General features: G+C 47.9%; 1 protein-coding gene across 2 annotated transcripts in view; it reads right to left on the bottom strand.

Annotated features, from left to right (window-relative positions):
• mtss1 (MTSS I-BAR domain containing 1) overlaps nucleotides 1-25,000 on the bottom strand; it is a 96,630-nt gene that overhangs the window by 41,330 nt on the left and 30,300 nt on the right. For both annotated transcript variants that reach the window (XM_076269322.1, XM_076269323.1), the window contains exons 4-5: nucleotides 3,184-3,268; nucleotides 6-97 (exon numbers count right to left, since the gene is read on the bottom strand). In XM_076269322.1, the coding sequence (XP_076125437.1) occupies nucleotides 6-97; nucleotides 3,184-3,268 (177 nt within the window). The remainder of the gene's footprint in view (nucleotides 1-5; nucleotides 98-3,183; nucleotides 3,269-25,000) is intronic.

The raw sequence follows: 25,000 nt of genomic DNA, 5'->3' as shown, positions 1-25,000 counted from the left end.
TGTACCTTTGGCGTGATCTTTGTCCAGCTGACTGGCCACCTTCTTCCACTCCTCGATCTTCAGCTCCAGGGGGTTGATCAGGTTATCCATGAGGGCCCTGCCAAGCACAAACCCCATGACCCGACCGGTCGGTCAGTCAGTCAGTCAGTCGACCAGTCTTTCAATCAGCAGTCACAGACAGTCAATCAGACAAGCCATCAGAGAGAGCAAAGGAGAGGAGAGCGTCCCCTGAACACCCCTCCACCTACTCGGTCACCAGGAACCACTCATGCCGCAGTCACATGACACACACACACACACACACACACACACACACACACTTATTAGGCTCAATCGGCAGAAAACATCATAGGGTGACATCTGTGTGTTGCGTTTCTGAAATGTTTTATGTTTTCATGCCACCGATAATGTCAATCATACCAATGGTGATGTTTGCCATCAGGTATGACAAACTCTACTGGAAATGTAGAATTGTTTTCCTATGGCAAGACTGTAAACCTTAATATTTATTCATGGGCTGTTTTCGACTGGTCTAGTATGGCGTGCAATCACAACAGATCAGGCCCCTGTGCACCTCTAATGTTATTATATCCATCTTATTATGCCGTCGGAGAGAGAGAGAGAGAGAGAACATGGATGGGGCGGTCAGCGCAGACAAAGCGTGGGTTTGTGTCCTGGTGGGAGACGAAGCCAAGGCCTTTCACATCAGTCAGACAGGACCAGCCCCTTAGGAGATTCAGTCCTGTAATGCAGCATCTTATCTGGAGAGACCAGTGGTTAGACATGCTACACCTCAATGTTAAACCCACAAACCCCATTACCCCCCCCTCCCGCCTCTAAAGGTCCAGCCAATCACGGCCGTAATTCCTCATTCCCAATCCACCATAGCGCCGTCCCCCTGAACAGCACCGAGATCCCAATCACCCCTGCTGTCCATAGCCCAGCGTCCTGCAGGCTCGGCAGGGAATGGGGAGTCATGGGTCTGGGGTCAGAGGGGAGATTGGATGTGGTAAGGGGAATTGGGCCTGCCGGAGGGAATCATGAAAAATGTCTGCCGTCGCTCCAGTAAGGGGAGCACCCCTAAACAGGGACTCAGCTCTGTGTGATAGGATAGGGAATCTCACACTCCCTCCCCCTCTCTCCCTCTGTGTGTGTGTGTGTGTGTGTGTGTGTGTGTCAGTGGTGGAGGAAGTACTGAAACTCAGTACTTAAGTAAAAGTACAAATAAGCAGAGAAATATTTACTTTAGTAAAAGTAAAAGTACCACAATGCCAACCCTACTTAAGTAAAAGTAAAAAGTACCTGATTTTAAATGTACTTTAAGTATTAAAAATAAAAGTACTTGCATAATGATTTATTATCTTAATATCTATAGGCCTATTCTAATAAAATAAAAAAATCAGTAGCCTATGAGGTGTGGCATTTTAATAAAGCTAGTTTTAGGTTATACTAGGCTAGATAGTTTTAAGCTGATGTAATTGTGCTTACCATCCGTAGCCCAGTTTACATTCTGTCCTATAGTCTGTACATTCAGTCCTATAGTCTACCATTCATGTGCCGCAAATGATCAGACGTGTGACAGACGCATGGGCATAGCCTGTAACTTCGCTGATCCGCAGACTCGCAATCTCATCGGAGAGGAGGCCCTAACGCTGCAGATAATAGACAGAGAAAGGCAAGCATATGCTCAGGGCACAGAAAACAGTTGCATGTCCAGTATAGCCATGGGTCTATAGCCTACCGAATGTAGATGGCTACAAGCTGGTCTGTCTGGTGTAGACTAGTTTCAAAGATTTAGAAGCGGGACACGTAGCGCTCTATCTTTGGTAGCAACCCAGCCCCCTGGTGAAACAAACGTGTTTGTCAAAGAGAAGAAAAAAACTGATCATAAAATGTAATGTAAAAAGGAACGATGGTGTTGTAGAAATGTAGCGGAGTAAAAGTACAGATAATTGCTGCAAAATGTAACGAAGTAAAAGTCAAAAGTATGCACTATAGATTCTACTTAAGTAAATGTTCCACGTATTTGTACTTTACTTAAGTACAGTATCGAAGTATTTGTACTTCGTTACATTCCACCACTGGTGTGTGTGTGTGTGTGTGCTCAAGAAAGTGACATGCAATGATTCTATGTGAAATCCATAGAGTCTAATACGTGTCCCATCCATACGCGTCTCCTACATAATGCAATGCAAAGCAACACGCCCTTGCATGGTGAGTGGCTGTGCAATAATAACGAATGGTATTGAGTGGAGTGAGCTGCGTTTAGATGTGGTCTAGCCCGACATGGATGTGTGCATGCAAAGGCAAGGTAGAGGTGGGGGTGGAGGAAAATCAATCTCATCCAAACTGCCAGTACAAGTCAATACCTCTGTTCCCCAGGCCGTGACGGCATGGAGAGCAATTATCATCGCCTCAGCAGGGGGAAACTCAGCACCAAAGGCCACTGCACACATCTGTCTGTCGGACGGGACGGTCTGATGGTCCACCCCCCCCCCCACACACACACACGGTCGCAATGTAATGACCAATGGCGCTCTGCACCCTCCTGACAAGCGGTGACTTGAGTTCCCAGTGTGGTGCGAGCAACGAGGGCGGTTTTGAAATGAGGAGACGAGAGATCGGCCATCACCATGGCAATAAGCACCAGGGCCGACCGAGGCTTGTTCCATTTGACACTGCAGAACACGGAGTGGCATTTGGGTCATGCCAGTTTTTGGCGGTTCTATCCCTAAGGCGGAACACGGAGCAAGGACAGGCATGCATTATAATTATGAGAAGAACTGGAACTAAAGAGGGGGACCGATCAATCTCTCTCTCTTCCAAGCAAATCACCCACATCGCCTATTTGTATTCAAACACACACACACACACACTTTCTTTCTCTGGCACTCTCTGTTTTTACGGAGAAACATTTCAACCGAAGCATGTCATGCTCCATTCTCATGCCGGCTACTTTTATATACTCGGCCCAATCTCATTGTTCTGCTTTTCCCTTAAGGCACATTAAGGGGAAACCATGTGGCATGTGTAGTGGTACAGTGCTGGGCCTAGCACTGAGGAAATGGAGAGATGGAGAGAGAGAGAGAGAGAGAGAGAGAGAGAGAGAGAGAGAGAGAGAGAGAGAAAGCGAGAGAGAAAGCGAGAGAGAATATGGAGGTTGAATGCCATGAGGAGACGTACGTGGTGAAGAGCTTCATCTTGGTCTCAATGCTCCGGTGCCTCATGCACATCCGGGTCAGCGCCGAGCCGATTTCTTTTGTGGCCCCTGGACAACAAACAAACAAACAAACAAACAAACAAATATAGAACACAGTTAGTTAAAAAGAAACCCAAACGAATCGAGGTCGACAAAATGCACAGCATCTTAATTAAACGAGACCTCTTTGCGATAACAGGCCTTGAGGCTAATCTGGACAAAGCAGCCTTAAGCACAACACGTCCTAATCCGCTTGGCCCGGACAGGGTTGCCACACTCCTGCTCCAGCTGCCCTCCCTGGCGCTCCGCTCCGCCCGCCTGCCCAGTGCCCTATTGGGGATCGGATCACTTTGTTTGTTTCGAAACACGGCGCTGTTGCTGGACGAGGCTTGGAACACGCATCCAAGGCACAGAGATTTAGACAAGGGGTGGACCGTGGTCCACTGAGGTCAATTGCACAAGATACCCATGCATGCAGTTCTGTATGCAGACATACATGCACACACACACACACACGTATATATTTTAATGCTTTTATTTGGATCTTAACACAGGGGGAAAATGTACAAGTATGTTGCAGGTTTTAGACAGGTCTGATCAAACACAGAATGCATTGTGCTATTTTAATTCATTCTGCACTAGTCATTATGGGTAAACATGTCATTGTCATCTGCAGAAGGATATACTTCCTATTATTGCAGAAGTGGAACAGTGTACACGCGTACACACACACACACACTATTTTCTTGAGTTTGGTGGAGAGGGTGGCCTCTGGCTAGCCTCGGCTCCCTCCCTCTCCACTTCTATCTGGTCTCTTAATACCTTTCTCAGGAGGCAAAAACATTCGTTTCCCCTCCTCCTCTGCCTCCTGCCAACACCGAGCCTCTTTGCTTCCTATTTCACTCTTCATTCCCTCGTCCAGCATCCTCTTTTCCACATGTGCGCTCTCTCTCTCTCTCTCTCTCGCTCTGTCTTTTTTACATAACCCCTCTTTCTTTGCAGTTCCTCTCCCTCGCTTTCTCTCTCTCAACAGCTGTTTCTGCAGGCTGTGGCAGCAGTCGTCAAGGGACGGAGGGCCAGACCGCTGAAATGACCTTGTCAGAAGACGCCGACATCTGCTTCTGATCTGCGGCCATTTATCAGTTTAACATCAGCCTGACCATCTGAGACAAGGAGGGGGTCTGCCGGTATATGTGCATGTCAGTGTGTAAGAAAGAGAAAGGGGGAGAGAGAGAGAGAGAGAGAGAGAGAGAGAGAGAGAGAGAGAGAGAGAGAGAGAGAGAGAGAGAGAGAGAGAGAGAGAGAGAGAGAGAGAGAGAGAGAGAGAGAGAGAGAGAGAGAGAGAGAGAGAGAGAGAGAGCATGGATGTCATGTGCTAAAAATAATCTGGTCATTACAAACCGTAAACCGAACCAGATGAGGCAGACTGGGATCACAGAGAACAACAATCTGACTCACTTGCTCAAGTACAGGCAACTACAGGCTCTTTCAGGATAAACAAACCAACACACACGGGCTTGTTTGTGAGGTTAACGTGCATCTGCTGGCTTAAAAACATAACCATGCCTTATGAAGTGTGTGGTGCGCACGTGCGGGCGTGTGACTGCGAGCGTGTGAAGTGTTGCCAGGCTGAGTGAGCACGAGGGTTTGGGCAGCTCTCTTCCTCGTTTTTCCCCCAATCACTGCACAGGGTCTGGCCACATTCTGTTACCACACCAGGCTACACCACCACCACCACACCCATGCCAACGTTTTCCCAGCCAGTCACCTGCCCCATGCTATTGTGCCGTGGGACTGAGCCTCGCCCGCCTCCATACCTCTCTCCTCAGGCATGTAATTGAGTCGAAACAGAGTTCGGAACACTGCACTTCACACGTTGCCATTAAAAGGTCAAGTCCTTCACTGACGCTGGGCGGTGATTACGAGACCAGGAGAGCAGATGAAGTAGCCGGGGGGTAGATCACAACATCTACCTCACCTGTCCCAGCAGAGGAAGAGAGGACAGAGGCGCCAGAGGGGGAGTGGAGGGCACTAGAATGGCCGATCTCCAATCGGGTCTCGGAAATGCACAAGGGCCAGTGGAGCGGGGCGCTGGCTGGGCTAAAGCTTATTTGCTATCCAAATCCAGCAGGTCCCTCCCTCACAGAGCAGGGTTAGGGTTAGAGCAGAGCAGAGTGCAGCAGAGAGGCTTCAAAGCTACAGCAGCCCAGCCCTGGACAGAGAAGCCGCTCCGCTCTGGCCCTCCGCTACCCTCCCCCCTCCCCTCTCGTCCCCTCTACCCCGCCCTCACTCACACGAGCTGCCCCGAGACCTCAATAAATGGGCCTTTTGTAGCATCCCTGCCTCTGAACATAGAGCACTTCCTATGAGACGGCACAGCGAAAGTAGATAATATGCCTTTTACAAAGACATGGAGAGAGGGAGAGAACGAGAGAGAGAGAGAGAGAGAGAGAGAGAGAGAGAGAGAGAGAGAGAGAGAGAGGAGAGACTGAAAAAGAGAGATGGAGAGAGACCATAAAGGGATAGAGGGAAAGTAAAGAAGGGAGGGAGGGAGGTGAAATGGTAGCTGGAACAGAAGAATGGCAGACACAGAGAGAGAGAGAGAGAGAGAGAGAGAGAGAGAGAGAGTTCCCCTGCTACGCTATGAGGTGGCACTGCACTGCATGCATGAAGAGCCTCCACCCTTGTTCTTGAAAAGGATGAAAAGGGAGCTCTGTTTAGCCTCTCCATCAGAGGGACACCTCATAGTCCACCGGGCCTGTTCCCATTCCCTCAAACCCAACCTCCTCAGCGCCAGCCCCAGTAACCCAAACCACTGTACTCACAGGCATGGATTAGAACCAAACACTACTTCTTAGTGTGCCACTGTGTGTGTGTGTGTGTGTGTGTGTTGGACTGGCCAAGAGAAGGAGTACCCAAGTGCCCTTATGAATAGAGGCCTACAGAGAATGTAAGCATACTACTCAGTGCTAAGGCAATAATGACGCATTATTCTGCCCGAACAATGTTTACGTAAAAACTCACAATGTCATGCATTTTGTAAAGCAGCTGTACTAAACAGGACTTAAAACACTGTTTTTTTTGTGTTAAGTCCTGGGATGGATGAAAGTAAAGACCACATACACATAAACTGTGATAAACATAAAACATGAATTAACTATATTTTCTATGAGAAATGTCGCATCAAAGTGAGAGTGTCTACAAAAAACATGGCAAAAAGTAGACGACAAGATCGTCCATAACATCAAGCCCATGACCAAGAACAGAGAGGAAAGAAAGAGAGCTTCAGTTAATTTGGAGAAAGGGGGTTTGCAAGCCAGAAGGCTGCTGATCTTGCCTACTTGTTCACTCTACTGTTGTCTACTCTCTGTTTAAATCACCCCGCCTGCACCAGATGAACTCTGAGCCCATCGACCCAGACACTTGTGTCAGACTGGCAGAGAGTCGAGACAAGACAAGCCCGACCTCCCCTCTCTGTGTGTGTGTGTGTGTGTGTGTGTGGTGTGTGTATGTGTGTGTGTGTGTGTGTGTGTGTGTGTGTGTGTGTGTGTGTGTGTGTGTGTGTGTGTGTGCCGCAGTCTGTCTGACCATGTGTTGGAGAGTGGAGCAGACTGGGAAGGCACAGGCACCACTAACAGGCAGAATTGCTAAATTGGTGAGGAAAACAGTTTGCCTTTTCAAAATCACATCAACCGGCTTCCCTGCTCCTACGACCAACGGCAGCAGCGGTCACCGTGACAAAGACAAGTCTTGTTTTTTGGAAGAGGGAGACTCTTATTTTCCCCTTCCATTTTTTTTTTTTTTTTAATATCAAACCCCCCGAGCAATAACTCATTCTCGCCGCTCACAGAGTCTGGCCTCTGTCTCATGTTTATGTTGTTTTGACTACCGGTACTTTCTAGAAGTAGAGCTTGAGTCAAGGCTGTTGAAGAGGGAGAAAGCGCTTCAAACTGTGAGACTTCCGCAACATTCGGACGCAAGCCTGACCCCCACAGCCCCACGCACCACTCTGCCATGCAATTGGTCTCATGACGACTCACAGCCTCAATACTCCTGGTGGAGAAAAGTCAAATAAAGACGAGTAAATTCAATGTATGAAATGGATTAGATAAAAAGCGATTTTTCAACAGCTTAATAACCACGACATACTGCCGTTATCTCATGCTGAATAAAGTAAAACCTTCTCTGGAGATTGATGAGCAATGGGGGTTAGGTAGGCGTGAGGCAGTGAGTCATGCGGACAGAATAAAAATAAAACCTCTCCGTCTCCGGCCACTGTGCAGCAGGACATCGGCAGGCCTGCAGTCCAAGCAGTGCTCAGCAGAAAGGAAGTGCCATAAGTTAAACGATGCACAAGACACAAGAACGTGTTTAACGTAACAACTGTTTTAGGGGGAAATGATGGCACGTTTGAAAAAGTCATCCCCTGGCTAAGCAGCAGAACTTGGTATGAGACACTCATTTGTTCTGACACACACACACACACACACACACACACCTCTCCTTTTCTGTTCGGGGTACTTTGTGTGTTTGTGAGTTTGGAAATCACAAGATGTCTTATGAAAAGGCCTCAGATATGTCACTTGCTAGCGGGCTAACATTGAATGAACTAAATTCCTTTCAAGCTTCAATTTAATGTGAATGATTTAACCTTTTTAAAAACAACACCACACATAAGTCACCGGAGCTGAACTGGCCATCAGTCTTCCCCGTCTTGGGGAAAGTTCAAGTCTGTGCTAATTGGTTAACGCTAGGCTAGTTTGCAGGGAGGAGGATTAACCCGAGGGAATCTGCTGGCTGGTTGGCCCTCCCACGCAGCCTCCCCACGGCACGGGCTCGCTGGCTCGTTTCGAGGCGGGAACGATAACTCTGTGCCAGAAAGGCTCACGTGGTTGAGACACTCCATGTAAACACACCAGGCAGAAACACCCCTCCGCCAAAGCCTCAGGTCTGTACCTGCGCAGCTTATGGCTGCCTACACTAGAGAAGCGCACAAGAATGCGCTACCATGCAGACGTTTCGTTTTGGGTGTACAGTATGCATCATTTCACAACATAACCACATGCTGTCCCAGGTGTGCTCACACACACACACACGAAGCAGGATGGGGCAGGTTTGATAATGAAACCTGTTTCCACATAGCCACCCACTAACACACCGCACAAGCATGCGGGCGGGCACACACACACACACACACACACACACAGGTTCAAGTAAGATTCTACACACACCAAGCACCACTAAAGAGCAGCCCACGCCCTGTTATTCTGGAGCTGATCCACCCTCCCTGTATTCCCCTGGGCCCATCTGCACGTCCTTTCTTCCCCTCGCTCCATCCACGGCCAGGCCTGCCCCAACACCTCTCTACCGGCTACCCTGGGGGCAGGTGGGATGGGTGGTCCGCCACACGTGGGTGTGGCATGCAGTGCTCGGAAAGATAGAGGGATCTCTCTCTCCCACCACCCCTTCTTGCCCTCTCTCTCCCCCTCCACCTCTTCTCTTCTCTCTCTCTCTCTCCCCCTCCACCCCTTCTGTCTCTCTCTCTCCACCCCTTCTCTCTCTCTCTCCACCCCTTCTCTCTTCTCTCTCTCTCTCTCTCCACCCCTTCTCTCTCTCTCTCCATGTCTGGTGGCTCTCATTCGCCCTCTCTGCACTCTCTCTTGCTCTCCCCAGCTGCAACCAGCATCACGCCTCAGACAGGCCTGGTCCTGCTCTCCCCCAGCGCCTGTCCCCCACACCAGCGCTGACAGCACACAACACCCCCCCCCGCCCACATACACACCCACCCACACACCCCTAAACAAGACTGGGAGGAAGGAAGGAAGACAACAGCAGTGAAGGAAGCCGGAGGTGTTGAGAAGCTCTAACCCTACCTATCCCCTTCCCTTCCCATGCCACCCCGCCTCTTATTCAGGGGGTTACTGTTTTGTGCTGAGCAGAGAGACTAATCCTCCACCTGTTTCCACCCACCATAATTATAGCCCCATTGAGCAACAACACAGCGCCCCCCCCCACCCCTTAACTATTTTCTGTTTACTGTCAGTCAGTTAGTGACTCAGTGAGTGGCTCTGCCTCCCTGCATGCCTCAGGGTTCGCTAAGGGGAGGGAAAGTGATCTTACCGGTCAGGGCTGACATTTAAACGTATAGCGCCACAGCAGGCTATTGCCTTCTCTTCCCTCCAAAGCCATTTCAGCTTCAAGGACTAACTGCTATGAACTGGGCCCTCTGCACTCGTCCTGTGCATACAGTACAGCTGGAATAGCAATACATTCCACAGGTCATTGTTATGAGTAAATCGAAATGGAGCTTATTAGTGTTACAAAGTGTGTGTGTGTGTGTGTGTGTGTGCGCTCTGAGCTGAAGAGCCTAAGTCAGAGTGAAGCCGGCAAAATGAGCTGGAATGTTGTCCACTTGTACGCTTGACATGTCTCATCAAATGCTCCATTTCTGACTCAGCTCAATAGGCCTGCCTGGGCTATTAATAGCCACAAGGGATGGAGAGGGCTGAGCCGGAAAAAAAAGAACAGAATAGCCTTACCGTACCTACGGAGCTAAAAATCTAAAAGCTAACCACCTGAGAGAAAGAGGGAGTACCGTCAGACAACTAACAACATTTTTCTACATAAAAATGGACAGTATGCATAGATAGATTGATACTTTATCAATTCCAAAGGAAATTTAAGAATATAGCATTAGGCTATGTATTACTTCCGTGAAAATAATGTCCTTTACAAGATCCTTTTGATACATTATCCTCCTTTTTAACGGCAGAACATGGGAAACAATAGCAGCTGTTGTATAGCTGGAGAGTGTGCAAAACGTTGGGCCTACATCGGCTACTTGAGGATTGGCGGTTGCATTTTAAGGCGCTTTCCATTGGAAAGGTTGTTTAAAAAAAAAAGCAGTGCTGTGGCTCCTAGCATAAAGGCCTGATTGAGGGAAATGTGTCCAGTCAGTTCACGCGGGCGGCCAAGGTGAACTGGTCAGATGCCAAAACTCACACTATGACCCCCAAAAACCCAGCATATCCCCTGCGCGATGGCAAACCTGACCGCTCTATTCCAAGTCAATGAATGGTCAAAAATGACATTTGTTTCAAGGTCAGAAGCTCTTGTATGTTGTACTGTACTGTGCTGTGTAGTCTCGTTTGTGTGTGCTATATGACCATGTGTATGGGGCCAAATCTGAATTTCCACAGGAGTGGACGATAAAGAACTCTATTCTTTTCCAACTCCGTGTCAATCCAGTCACATACGCTATTGGGGGAGGGAAACTGACACGTCAATCCCCCTTCATAGCATTTCTTCCCCTTCTTTGCGATCCAAAAGGAAGCCAGTCAGGAGGGCTGAAGGGGATGAGAGAGGGTGTGGGTGAGTATGTGTGTGTGTGTGTGTGTCTTAAATGCACCATTTCAGGAGCCGTTGTGAGGTCCACTACCTCACAACACAACCACAAGACACATTTTCCTACACTGGGGCCATTAGCTCATAATGTGACCATTGACTGGCCAGTGACAGGGCAGACAGGACAGTGCACACACATACACTCACACGCACGCACACAGGAGACGCTAGGGTACCTTCCATCAGACCCTGTGGCTTCCCTCTTAAAAATAGCAAAAAGCAAAACACACACACCAAAAAAAAAACCTACTCGCTCTTACAAAAGATCCCTATTTTGTGAGAACTCCACCAAATGAAGGGGTCCTTGTAACACTTTTCCGTCTCCCCCCAAGAGGTGCGACATGAAACTGTCCCCAGCTGAGGGTCTGCTCCAGGTGTGTAGGCCGAGACTATTCTGGGCTACTCCAGAAAGATAAGCCCGCTCTTGCTCCTCTGGTTACTGGCCTCCAGCGATCTCCGTGTTAATTTGTCTCTGGCTGTTGAGGGGAGCCTCCCAGGCAATGATTGGAACATCGCCATCGCCAGCCAAAACAGCCAGTGACCTGGTTTACATTTCACAGCCAAACACAGCTCCGTTTCTTTTCTAGCATGTCTGGCTTTCCTGATCAATACCAGGCAAATTAAACCCATTATGACCCCTAATGCTTCATCTTTAGTGGTCGCTGATGAAAAATGTAAAAAAAAATAGAGAATGCAGTGATCGCATAATAAACTAAAGAGCATTTTGTAAATGAGTTATGAGACAGATTCGACTATCTGCCTAGTAGCTTTAGCGATTGTATTGATGTCTTCTTCTCTGCGTGAGAAAAGATGAGAAAAATGTCAGCGTGATCATTTAGAGGGGGAGAAAACTGCATCTCTCCCCTTTTGCGTGGGCAAGAGGAAATTGCTGTCTCCCTAGTTAGAGTGTTTAATACCTGATGTCAGAACATGACTGTGGAGGCAGAAAAACAGAAAGCGATGGTTTAGAAGACCCTGTTTCCTTGTACATGTTCTATATATATATATATATATATATATATATATATATATATATATATATATATATATATATATATATAAATAAATATAATATATATAGTATAAATAACCATTAAAATGCTCAAATACAGTATGAAACAGATCTATCTATACTATAATACTATACTATAATGACTAGCCAACATATTGGCAGGAGTTTTGAGATGATTGCTTGGTCTGTTTTTCCAGTGCACTGACGCAGGGAGATCAAGAGCATTATTCTTGAGCAGACCTTTATAGCTGTGCGCCAGCGGAGCAAGCCCCAGCCGAGAGGCCTGTGGAGACCTAGTGCACCTGTCGGGCTCCAGCACAGCTGTTTGAAACCTCTTGGGATCGGTGCCTGACCCCCACACACACACGCGCACATACACAGCAATCATGGAACTGCACTCCGCCATCATGAAAAAGAGCCTGACAGACTACTAATACGGAATCTACCTGCACATCATAACAATGCCAATGTACTGTACCGCAATATCAGAACTAAACTAAATTGGGACACCCAACCCAAACATAGAAGTGCACAGAAAAGCCACAAAAAAATGAAACATTCACACAAAGACTGCAACACAAAAAGGATACGATGCAGTCAGTAGCCAGATTAGCAAGCTCTAGCTGCAGCCCAGCCTCCCGCTGTGTCCAAATCTAGATCAGCACGGGCTTGTGCTGCCAATACAAAGCAGCTCCTCCCAGGCTCACCATCTCATCTCCCCCAGGCCCTTCACACTGCGCCTCAGCCCATGCCAACCCCCCAGCTGGCACCCCGAGCAGAGCCTCAGACAGCACGGACATAGCATAGAGACGGGCACACTTTAAGGTGGCATCACAACCCTATGCAATGTGAAATGGCGTTGCCTTTAGGGGTGGGCGATATGGACAAAAAATAATATCTCGATATTTTTTGTGATTTTGACGATAACGATTATTAGTCGAAATCCTTTTTAAAAGTCCGAGTTACTTTACAGCTCATTATTACAATAATAACCAATAACCTAACCTATGACTTTTTAACCAAACCAATGCATTGTCACTCTATGACACATTTCCAATTCTGCCTCCACTTGTATGTGTGGCAATGACATGGTCTAGCCAGCTACATTACAGAGGGTAGATAGGCCTGACTAGCCTAGAAATCTAGACGCACCCTAGCGGCGGCAAATTAATTTGCTCAGCTTGTACGTCTAGTATCGAACCTTAGGAATTTCTATTGGCTTAACACCGTGGATGACGGCCAATCACAGCGCTCTATTTCGTTAGAGGGTCTTAAGGCGGGCTTAACAGGATAACGACATCCTGCGACGGTGAACAACAAGGAAGGTGGCTATGGCAAACGAAGAGCGGTTGTTTGAATCGGCGTTAGCGTCAACTTTGGAGGAGTTGGACTTGTGCTTTTCTTTGAAAGTTGAGCAACACAATGCACTTAAGTCATTCCTTTCGAAGAAGGATGTATTTGCCGTTTTGCCGACCGGATACGGATATGGTCGTAGCGCTGGCCTATTGCATGCCTAGGTGGTTTGAAAGACAATTCTCTGCCCGCCCCTTGGATTAAGCGAGGTGAATGATTCGATGCCAGACTATACATGTCAATGATATAGGATGGCCCGCCAGGCTAAGGCCTGACAGTTTCCCAAGAGAAAGTCTGAAGCTGAAGTTCCTTTCAAACCTTTACTTAGGTTTCACCAGAGCACGTCTAGGTCCTTATTAGACATTCTCTGGTTTCACTGTAAAACTAAGCAGACCTTACAGAATAGAAACTAATGCATTAGCTTATGGCTAATGTATATGAGAAATCCCATAGAGATGCTAACGGTTAGCATAATCAATAAAAGTTTATATTTAGAGCGAACTTCAGTCCATTTACAAAAAGGTAACATAAGAAGACTTCTTTGTTTACAACTGACTATTAAAATACTCAAAGGCTAGCCTAATGTTTACATATAATACCGTGACTTTAACTCATCAATGCCACTTCAACGGAGTAGCAGCACAAAATAAACATTAGGCTGCGTGTGACAACGTGGACCACTAGCAATCACGTGACTTGCTCTCCTGCAGCCAGGGGCTTCTCTTGCATTCACCTCCTGGCTTAGTGAATGTATGGGGGTACAATGCGTGATTTCGAGTGTCCCCCCCCCCCCCCCCCCCCCCCAAGTAATTTAAATACTCGATAATGTCAATTTGCACATCGTTAAAACAGCAATCACGATATTATCGCAGACGATATATATCGCCCACCCCTAGTTGCCTTTCAATTCAATTTCAATTCAATTAGCTTTATTGGCATGGCTGCAAGTGTTACAATGTTGCCAAAGCAGTAGTTACAACAAAAGAATTAGCAATTAATAGTAATAATAATAACAATTGACATGGACTATAGAGAATAATAAAAATAAAAGAACTGGCATAGATTCCGGGCATAGAATGGATAAGGAGTGGACAGCCTTTTTAAAGACAGGGGCGTCTTGCTGGACGTGCTAGTGTTGATGACACCCTTGGGGGAGGCACGTTACATACTGTCTGGAAGGGAGCGATTCCCTCGGCATGTGGTGCCAACATCGCGTCCTCAGTGTCGGATGAGATTGAGCTCACGGGACAGGTGAGATGTGGGAGTGGCAACAACAGGGAAAAGCACTTTACTTAAACCTGGGGCTTCAGCTGGTGAGGTGTGTGTGTTCTGGGGGGAGAGGAATTCATCAGGCACTGTGTTGTGCCGAGTCAGCAGTCAGGGGTCTGCCTTATGGAGAGGACCTGATGGACAGCAGCCAGGTGACCGCTGCATGGAGCACGAGGCCAAACCAGTTACCCTACCCCCACACACACACTCTCTCTTGCTCTCTTACATCTCACGTGTGACCTTCAGTAGAGGTGGAATTGCGCATCTAAAGTAGAAGCTACATGCAGCATTAACCACTGTGAAACCCAGATGAAGGCAGTCACACACACACACAGTCTAAACACAGAAGCCCAGTAGAAGGCAGTCTCAAACAAACACACACACACACACACACACGGACACACACACACACACACACACAGTAGAAGGCAGTCACGCGCACGTGCATGCTACAATAGCTAGAATAGAGACAGCCATAATTAGTTACATGGACACAAGGTAGGATGGTGTGAGTTCACACTTTTGCTACATATATCACACACACACACACTAGGGGTGTAACGGTTCATGTATTCGTATTGAACCGAAACGGTACGGGCGTCACGGTTCGGTGCATGAATTTACACGGAGAATACACGGTATAAAAATACATAAAACTCGTGTGCGGATAAATTAATGTCATGCGAGAACAGTCGCATGACATTAATTAATCCGCACACGAGTTTTATGTATTTTTATACCGTGTATTCTCCGTACTAACGTTACTGTAACTGAAGTTCTCAAACTTGCGATCTTAAAGAGACCAGCGGATCCTTTAACTCTTGTAGGTCTAACTTTAGTGCTGCTAGTGACTGACGGACTCAACCGACGACCTGACAAAAAAAAAACCATAGGCGCCATTCAGAGCTAAGGCGAGGCTACAGATTAGCGTTAGGTGTCGCTAAAGAACTCGGGAGTTTGAGAACTTCAGTTACAGTAACGTTAGTACAGGCGAAAGAGTGGTGGATAAGATGAAACTGTGTGTCGGCGTTGTTCAGCATTGGGTATGTGAGTGGAAAAAATGCTACACATATTCGAAGCCATCACCCAGATGATGTAGGCTACCAATCACTGAAACGAGGGGGGAAAAACTTCCCCTGCGCTTCAGCAGCCTTTGGATACACATACAAATAGGGCCAAAACCTATGGCTTAAATTAAATGATTTCGTAATGACAGAAAGCTATGTAAATCGCGTGGTAATTACCTTTATGTTGGGGTAACTTGTAACTTCTCACATGAGGAGCTGGTAGTGTTAAGTGCATAGACGGTAAAATAAAGTGACAATGCTAACCAGGCTAATAAACAAACCATGCTACGGTGAGTTAACGTCAAAGGGCAAAGTCACGTGACTTCTAGTTGTAGTCTGTTTATGAAATGAAAGGAGCCATTTCGTTTTTTAAAAAAAGGCAAAATAGTGTGATATTTTCACAGTTAGTAGGCTAGATTATTACTTTACACACAATGAAAAATATTGAGGCAAATTGTAGACCCTTCCATATACAACTAAACACAGATGGTCTTGCTTAAGTGGATTTTTAAAAATCATTTTCTATGTAATTTGCACTTTCAGAAATAAGAGATGCTGTAGGCCTATTTTCAGTTTTATAGCTGATTGTCTTATTTTGTTTACAAGTTACAGATGGAGTCTGGGCACTTATTGTACTGTTTAGCCTACATCTTACAGTACACACGTCAGGCTGTTGCAGATAGCTCAGGGAAGAGACTGTATGACACTAGGTGGTACAGCCTGAGACATGTACAAAAAAAAAAGCTTTCTGCATTTTTGTTTTGCTTTTCCCTCCATTGTACCGAACTCGTACCGAACCGTGATGTCCGAACCGAGGTATGAACCGAACCGTGACTTCTGTGTACCGTTACACCCCTAACACACACACACACACACACACACACACGCACGCGGCTCCCATGTTGACCGTCAGGACCAATGTCATTTACGCTTTAAGTTAGCCTTGAGACATGTGAGTTATGTATGTCTCGCCCGGGCTGAGGAGGAAGGATACTGGTCTGTAGTCAGGAAGCCCACCAAAGCTCTGGCTTCAAAGCCAAACTTCCTCTCCTGTCCAGTGCTTTTAACAGCCATCTGACAGACAACACCACAGAGACAGAGAACCTCCCGAGCCTTCCGGCAACGTCTAGAGGCCTCCCAAACATAAAAACAAACACACACACACGACAAATCATTGTACACATGACATACACACACACACAGATCAAAGCCATCCCAATTTGGTGGTAGTGGTGGTGCTGATGGTGGGGGAGGGGGAGGGGTATAGAAGGGACGTTAAGTGGTGGTGTGGTGGTCAAATCTGGTCCTTAAACTTCTTGTCTGCGCGTGAGAGTCTTTCAAAAGAATAGTGCGTCATGGTGCCTTCCCACATACCATCCTCCTTCATCCTGATTCCCCACTCCCACACACGCACGCACGCACACACACACACACACACACACACACTGAAGGCAGAGTGGAACAATCTTCCGTAAACTGGCTCCACATGGCCTGGCTCGGGGGAACTCCGAAGGGGGGTGGGGAGGGGGGACTCCAGTGGAAGACCACACCACTCTGACCGCATTCCTCTCGGCTTTGGAAAACGTGCCGCATCACTCCCAACACAGCCCCTTTCTCAGGCCTTCCTCTGGGACACACTCATTCACACACACACAAACACACATAAACAAACCAGGGGTTCCAAAAAAAAAGAAAAAAAGATTGCTTTCAGATCAGGAGCATGCTGCACTTCACAAAGCAGGGACTTGCCCATTTGGGCACATGGGCACCTCTGGACGCTGCCTTCACTAAGCTGGGAAATTAAGAGGGACTTCTTTTAACAGTTAGTTCACAGAACTGGGACTCTCCACACGATATCTCTTAATGATGACCACAGTTCTTTTAGCTGAACTACACAAATCACACCTCCCCAAAAATGGCCCACACTATAAACAAAGGAGACGGACATATGCAACATGGCTATGGGCTGAAACATAATGGAGACTGTAATTTAATGACTAACATTTAAAGAGCACAAATTGAATGACATTTCTATTTCTAATTGCGGCTCAACTGCTTCCACACAGAAGAGATCACTGAACATTTATTCAGCCATACACTAAGATCACTCAGAAACACGCCCGCCGATTGTGCCATATGCAGTATACTATCTGGGATTGTGCCATATGCAGTATACTATCTGGGATTGTCCTGTAATCTCTTTGGTAAGTGCTGGGAGTATTCTGTATGGAACACTCTCTTGCACAACTTGTAAACACGTTCACAAGCTGCCCAGTCAGGCGAACATCACTGGCGATAGACTTGTGGATAAGAGAAAAGCTGTTGTGGGCTTATATTCTTGGCTCCAGGGGTAGTAGGGCCTGAATAAAATATGACGGTGCCCATTCACTGGACTGGTTGTTTAAAAGCTGTTTCACTGCTATCTCAAAGGCATGTTTTCACTGCTAGCCACAGGCATTCTTCCCCTGCTTATCAACAAAGCAAGGTAATGGTGTATGGTTGTTGTCAATATTGAAGCAGCCCTTCAGACATCTGAGCCTGTATCAGTTGAAGGGGGATTCTATCAGAAAATAGAATAGTTCATACGCCATTTCAGTGATCCTGTGTGGACACCTTGAATGTCTTAAGCATGGCAGGAGAGCTCAGGTTAGAAGACGAGACCTGAAGGCATGGTTCATTGCATAATTATCCAAGCTAATGCAAAACATTACCATACAAGCATTGAGTAGCAATGAATCATCATGGTTGCCTGTTAGCACAGGAATCAATCATACCCGCCGGGTGGACAAAAATGGACATTATGAAACTACTCTCCATCACCACCTTCTGCCAATCATTTTCAAAATGTTCATTGGTCTAGTTCCTTCTGTATTATTTAATTGGCCTCAGTAGCTCTGTAAGCCCATTAAACTGGCTGATGAAAGCGCACAGTAACTTTCGGAGCTGTGAAGTCCACATAATGGTACCGCTGGAGGTTTGTAGGGCTGGTGTTGAGTGTTGGAGTGGGTCGCTGGCGCGAACGGCACCCTCGCCCAAAGATTAAACAAACGCACAGAGCTCGCCACGGCTGTGCCCACATAGCTCCCTTTGGCACAAAGGCTGCCACTGTTCACCCTCCACCTCCTGGGCACAAGGGTCCTGTTCACATACTCCCATGCAGGCGCACACACACTAGCTACCCTCCATTTACTCAGATGAGGGATGGAGAAGCAGGCTGGAATCCGTGGCCTGACGTCACACATGTTTGCAGACTGTGCTTTTTCCTTTCTCCTTTTAAAATACCACAACATTCCAGACTTTAAGGATACAGCTTTCACCAACATTCAACAAGATCACCTTTTCCTAGCGTCTCCTTTTCCAAGTATCCTTGGAAATTATACATGTCTATCCTTTGTGGGGATATGCTTAGAGTCAATGAGTAGGCCTAATTGTGTTTAATAATGGTGAATTCAAAATAACTGTGATTATAATTTCTGTCACAATTGAGTCGCCCTAGCTGTTCTCCTGCAGTGCTGAAGAGCACAGGCATGAGTCAGCCTTCATTCCAGTAGCTCCACCACCCTCCAGAAGAATTTGTTAGGCTCATAAGAAGGCCTATGAGACTAGCGGGTCATGGCACAATCATCTATTTATCTCAACCTCCTTATGGCCATCAAAATGATTTTATGTGTGTGTGTGTGTGTGTGTGTGTGTTCATTCAGAACCATTATATACTGCTCTTCTCCCCTCGTGCTGCCTACATCTCATGAAGGTGCAACAGGAGCCGTGTTTACGGTCTCCAGATCCCGTGTGCCAGACAGTGGCACCCTCCTCACCCCTATGTCCTTGAGGCTAGTTTGTGACGGTGCAGGGCTGCTGGTGTGGAATAAGGAGCGGAGGTGAGGCGGGAGCGGGAGAGGGAGGGGGAGGAGGAAGAGGGGGAGGAGGAGGAGGAGGAAGAGGAGGGTGCGTCCATGGGGTTAGATTATATAACCACACACCTCCTGCTCCGAGGCAACCAGTCATGAGGAGTCCCCGCACGTCTCTCCGCGCACAATACCGCTGTATAGTCGGGAGCAGATACAAACATGTGAAACGGCGAGATCAAACCCAGACGAGCTCTAGCCCGGGGGCACGCGATGATCAAAACAGAGCAGCTTGCACGTCTTGCGTGCAATTAACCAGCGGTGCCAGGCAGGCAGGTCTGCTCGGAGATAAAAGTCATTGTAAATGGGGGGGGGGGGGAGATAAAGAAAGTCTGAAACAAAGTGTGACCAAAATAAGGCGATGAGTGGTGGAGCATATTTGTGATTCTTCTTCATTAACCATTAGTAACAGTTTCCAAAACATGTTCCTAGTCTCACTGCAATAAGCAACATGCCACGAGTCTATAAGCAGTTTATCCTGTCACCACTGTAGACAGCTACCTTTTAACAGCCAGCCAGCGATGGACTCGAGAGCACAAACACCAAGGACAACACATCAAGGAGAAGCTGTTGAGAGCCGTGGAGCCGCAGACCCAGACTCTAGCTCCGAAATGCAGCCAACGAGCGGGGGCGACACACAATTGCTCTGTTTGGACACGTGCTGTCACCACCACTTGAGAGAGACAGATAGGCAAAGCTGATGTGGAGGGGTGAACAGAGTCTTTCTCTCTCTCTGTCTCTGTGTCTCTGTCTCTCTCTCTCTGTCTCTCTCTCTCTCTCTCTGTCTCTCTCTCAGCCATCCTATTCCTTTTTTACATTGAGCAGGAACATACCACTCCCCTGACCACCCTCCTTTAAATGTTTACATTTCCACATCTTTGAATGTATACGTATGTATATGTATATTTCCACACGTGCTATCTAAAGAAGGTGAGAACTTCTAGCGTCCGGCTTGTTAATACAGGCTGAGCCCTTGTCAACGGCATGTGCCAAATACACAAGTCATTATGAGCACGCGGAGTCCAAACAAAACGTAATCAGACGGTGGAAGACGTAAACACTCTGGGATTGCTGCTTACATTCACATTTATATTTAGCCATTTAACACAAGCTTTTGATCTACGCCAGCTAACAGCATAGCAAACACGCACATCCATCACCGTGTAAGCTTGCTTGGGAATAAGTGTCTATCTGGCCTTCCAGCCGCATGGTTTTTTTTTTAGCCCCGAGAAGTCGAGATTCATTGGCGTGCTGTTGGCCACAGCAAGAGCAGCCAGGCGGCTCGGCACATGACGCAGAAAAAAAAAAATCTGCTTTTCAGTTATGACAACTGCTGGATTGGGACAGATCGAAAATAACTAGCGGGAGTGGAAACAGAAGGAGAACACAAGCGCAGTCACAAGATTGGGGGGAAGTGGACCCGCAGGGCGGGAGAGAGCGGGGCATGTGGACGGTGTCATCCCAACATGAGTCACCCTCAAACACAATCGTGGTGAACATACAGCACCGTAGGAGGACAATAAGGAAGTGGACACACACACACACACGCACACAAAGAGGAACATGTAGTGCAGACGGAAAGGGTGCCATCCCATCCAGTGCAGTTTGGGTAGTGTACATGGGCCAGCTGTCCAGTAGGGCACGACATCTCACAGGGGGAGGTGTTCTGAGTGGCAAGGTAGCAGTGGAGGCTGAGGGGGGGGGGGGGTGTCAATAGTCAGGGTGAGCACACACAGTTTGGAGTAGAGAGAACACAAACACACACACTGGAAGTCACAATGGTCCACAGTGCCCTGTGGGAATGACAGACAGACCACAAACACTTTCCTCGACTCTAATCCGGCTCTGTCTGGAATGTGTGCATGGGTGTCTGCAGCACAGGGGTCCCCAGTTCAGGGGGGGGGGGGGCTTTCTACTCGCTGGCTGGCTTTCAGAAACAGAAACACAGAGAGAGAGAGAGAGAGAGAGAGAGAGAGAGAGAGAGAGAGAGAGAGAGAGAGAGAGAGAGAGAGAGAGAGAGAGAGAGAGAGAGAGAGACAAAAGGACAAGAATCAATGAGGGGGGGGGGGGAGGGGTTCCCGTATATAGATTAAGTGTGTGTGTGTGTGTGTGTGTGTGTGTGTGTAAGAGAGAGAGCACTCAGCTGTTCAGGCAAGCCATTCCCCCAAAACAGGTGCGGTACCAAAATGACCATCTCTCTGAAGCCCACACCACACAAGCGCTTTGGCATCTGCTCTGCCACACAACGCTGCTCCTTAACTAGGTGCTGCTGTCACTATGTCAACTGCTGTGGCTTAGGTTTCTACTGGCCTGCTGGTGTCCCTTACGCAAAAGGACGCTCAAGTCTGTTACGACCCTGTGCCCCTTCAGGTCTTCTCCTGTCAGTGCACGGGCGGGGCTGGACCTGGTTGGGCTAATGCCCCCATTGATTACACCTATGGTTAGGGTGGGACCATATAAGGGGTTTCCTATCTCTCTCATTAGGCACTTTTCTTCCTTCTTGCAGACACTCACTTCTAACTCTACCTCTCTTTCTCTTTAGGCCTACTTCATCTAGCTTCTCACATACTGACCCTCTTGGCATCCATACATGCACGCCACCACTCCCATTCATTTCCCCCTAGACATTTTGCTATTAGTAAACTTGTGCTTTACTTTAATAAATTAATATATTTGGTTTGAACCTTGTTGTCCGTGTCCCTCTTTATGTTTCGGTCTGGGAACGAGCCGGCCGTAACAAGTCTGATTTATGCCCCTTTTTCACATGAAAATTGATCCGTCCATTTCAGACGTTGATCCATTTTGTCCATGGCCATAAGCTTCCAGTCAACGTGCAGAAGAGCGACTAAATGAACAGAGAGCACGTTCAAAAGGCCCTGTAGTGCAGATCTGTGCAACACTGAGCGTAGTTGAGCTTTTAGCTTTTAAAGAGCGAATGTTTTCTGCACTATAAGTCCTGTCACAACATGCCATGTGCGCTGCTTTGTGTCTACAGCGGTCTCCATACAAGTCTAAAAAACTGGACAAAAGGCTTTCAGTCCTGTGCCAAGGGCATTACTGCACATAATAAAAACTCTTTGACACGCCACTTCTTCATAACGGTCTTATGAGTGTCTGGCCGGCTGGCACTGGGATGCAACGGGGCGGGTAGCGGAGGTAATGGCCCCGGCATCGGCTGGCACCGTGCCCGGCCGAAAGACTTAATAAGGACAGGAAAAATATCATTTATCCAAGAGGTTTCACATAAATAAGAAGCATTAGGTTTATCAGACTGGAAACAGAGAGGGCTGGTTCCTTTTCATTATGCGGCCCGTATTTCTTTTATTTGTCCCATCAAAGTGGAGATGAATCTTGTCCGCCGCTGAGGGAGTAACTCTTTTAGATGGCTGAGCAGGCTGGGTGTGTTGGAGGCTGGACTGTAAATCCACAGTGACGAGTGGAGGAGGAGGAGGAGGAGGGAGGAAGAAGAGGGAGGAGAAGGAGGAGGAGGAGGAGGAGAGAGGAGGAGGCCTGACCAGCACTGACTGTGACTACAGAATACAGGCCACGCCATCATCCAGCGTGCCACCATCAGTCTTCTCCTCCAGACAGCAGAAGAATGCTGAGAAACCGTGAGGAGCAGAGAGGAGGAGGATGCTGGCCAGCTGCGGTCACTGACAAAAAAGAAATGGCTCGTCAATAATGAGAGAGCAAAACAGGAGAGAAGTTAGGGAGAGACGAAAAAGAGAAAATTATGCTCTACAATCCAGCTGTATCTACTGAATCATACATCCAAGTGGGGGAAAAAGCTAGGGAGACCAACTGCGGGCAAGAGAGTGGACGAAGTGGATCAGAGGATTTTCAGGCGGAGGTTGAAGTGAAGAGGAGACCTCTTAGACCATTGAAAGGAGACCTCTTCACCAGGGGAAAAACAAAAGGGATGAGGAGGGAGAAGGAGGAACATGACAAGAGATGCTTAAGATGAAGAAGTCACATCCATCTAGTCACCCCCCCCACATCCCCCACCACGTGAACCAGTGGTGTGATGACTTCCAAGCAACCCAGCATGCACGTGTGGTCAACACTCTTAGCCAGGCATTTGCTGTTGCACAATCAGCCTCTCAAGCTGACCGCTGCTCTCCTGGTAGATGGCCATTTCAACACGCTGAGTGCTGACAGACCCAAAAAACCATAATCACCCTCTACTCCTCCACCCCACCCCCGCCCCTGGACAAGACGTGTTCAGCCCCCCCTGCCAGAAGTGCCTCTGGATGGGCGGGTGGATCAATGGCTCTGACTGATAGGCTGATACGGCTGAGGAGGCTCGACTGCTGAGTCAGCAGGGAACCTTCCAGTGATGCCAGTAACTAGGTGACCCTGTCGTGAGGGTGTGTGAGTGTGTGTGTATGTGTGTGTGGTGTGTGTGTGTGTGTGTATATATATATATATATATATATATATGAGTGAATGAGTGAATGAAAGAATGACTGACAGAGTTATAGTTTGCGTTGGGAGCTGGGGGGAAGGGGGGGGGTCTGTAGATCTGATTTCAAACTCACAAGGTTAATAACAGCCAAGGGAATGACGAAGGGCAAAGCCTGCTGATATCCCACCTCTCTACCCCTCAGACCTTGTGATCCGATCCCCTCTCGTTGTGAGCTCTTTGAAGACACAGACCTTGAGGGTGGGCCAGAGCGAGTGCAAGCATAAAGCCCAGTGAGTGCCGCTGCTGAAAGGACGTTGGCCGATCCATCCACTTCAACATCATGTGGGAGGCTAGCTACACAAGAACACGCTGGCAGCACTCACATCTTTGTCAGCCAAGCTGGGCCCCAAGGTGAAATATGACTATAACAAAGTACTTCTCAACCCTAGGAGGCATTCTCTAGCCTGGAGCCTGTGCAACTCTGCTCTAGTGCCTGACTGCACTGCTTGTGGATGGAGCAGGTTGATCATGAGACCCACAAGACTTTAAACGGAGGATTCTATAGGTTTTTTTTACAGGATCAAAGGCACCCTGTAGTGCAATGTGGTACTTTGGTTCATTCTGTCTTGGCAAGACAGAATGAAAACACACACACACACACACACACACACACACAGGTTACCATGGGAAACCTTTCCTTTCCCCAGGCTGCCATCCGTTAGGAGGAGCTCTGCAGCTGGCAAGGCTGAGCAGGCAGCCATGTTGGGACAGGGATGGGCGGCGGCAGCCTGGATCTGAAGAGAGGTGCACAGGGAGAGTGTGTGTGTGTGTGGCAGGTATTCTCATTAGAGGATTACCGAACCCTGTGTTCCCAGCCACAGGGTTACACAAAAACAACACTCATATATGCAGGAGTATTGCTGGCTCGGTGTTCAAGGGTTTTTCCCCCCTTTTCTCCAGAATCCCCTGTGCGACAAAACTCAGCCATGGCCAAGATTCACACAGAGATGAACTGAGAGTTTGCAGTGTTTAAATAGTGATGTGTTCTCTTGGTGCCACAGTGCGAGACCCAGGTCTTCTCCGGGTCCGTCCTGAAGCCCACCCACACCCCCACCCCCACACAACTGGCTCCTTGTGTCCATTCCGAACAGGTTGGACATAGGGTGTGTTTGTGTGTGTGTGTCCATGTATTTGAGTGTGTGTGTCCATGTATTTGAGTGTGTGTGTGTGTGTGTGTGTGTGTGTGTGTGTGTGTGTGTGTGTAAACAAAACCCCCCAGGAAACACTCAGATTTGCAGAGCAGGCTGTTGTAAGGGCACACAGCTGCCTGAACAGCAAACCCCTCACCAGCGTGAAAGCCAGAGCAGGATTGGTCAAAAAAAAACA

Source organism: Alosa pseudoharengus, unplaced genomic scaffold, assembly GCF_046254945.1.
Source record: "Alosa pseudoharengus isolate Yale_2024_CS ecotype anadromous, Long Island Sound unplaced genomic scaffold, YU_APseudo_1.1 YU_APseudo_1.1_scf_5, whole genome shotgun sequence".
Lineage (NCBI taxonomy): Eukaryota > Metazoa > Chordata > Actinopteri > Clupeiformes > Clupeidae > Alosa > Alosa pseudoharengus.
The sequence above is the reverse complement of the archived record's forward strand: the minus strand, read 5'-3'. Positions and strand labels throughout refer to the sequence as shown.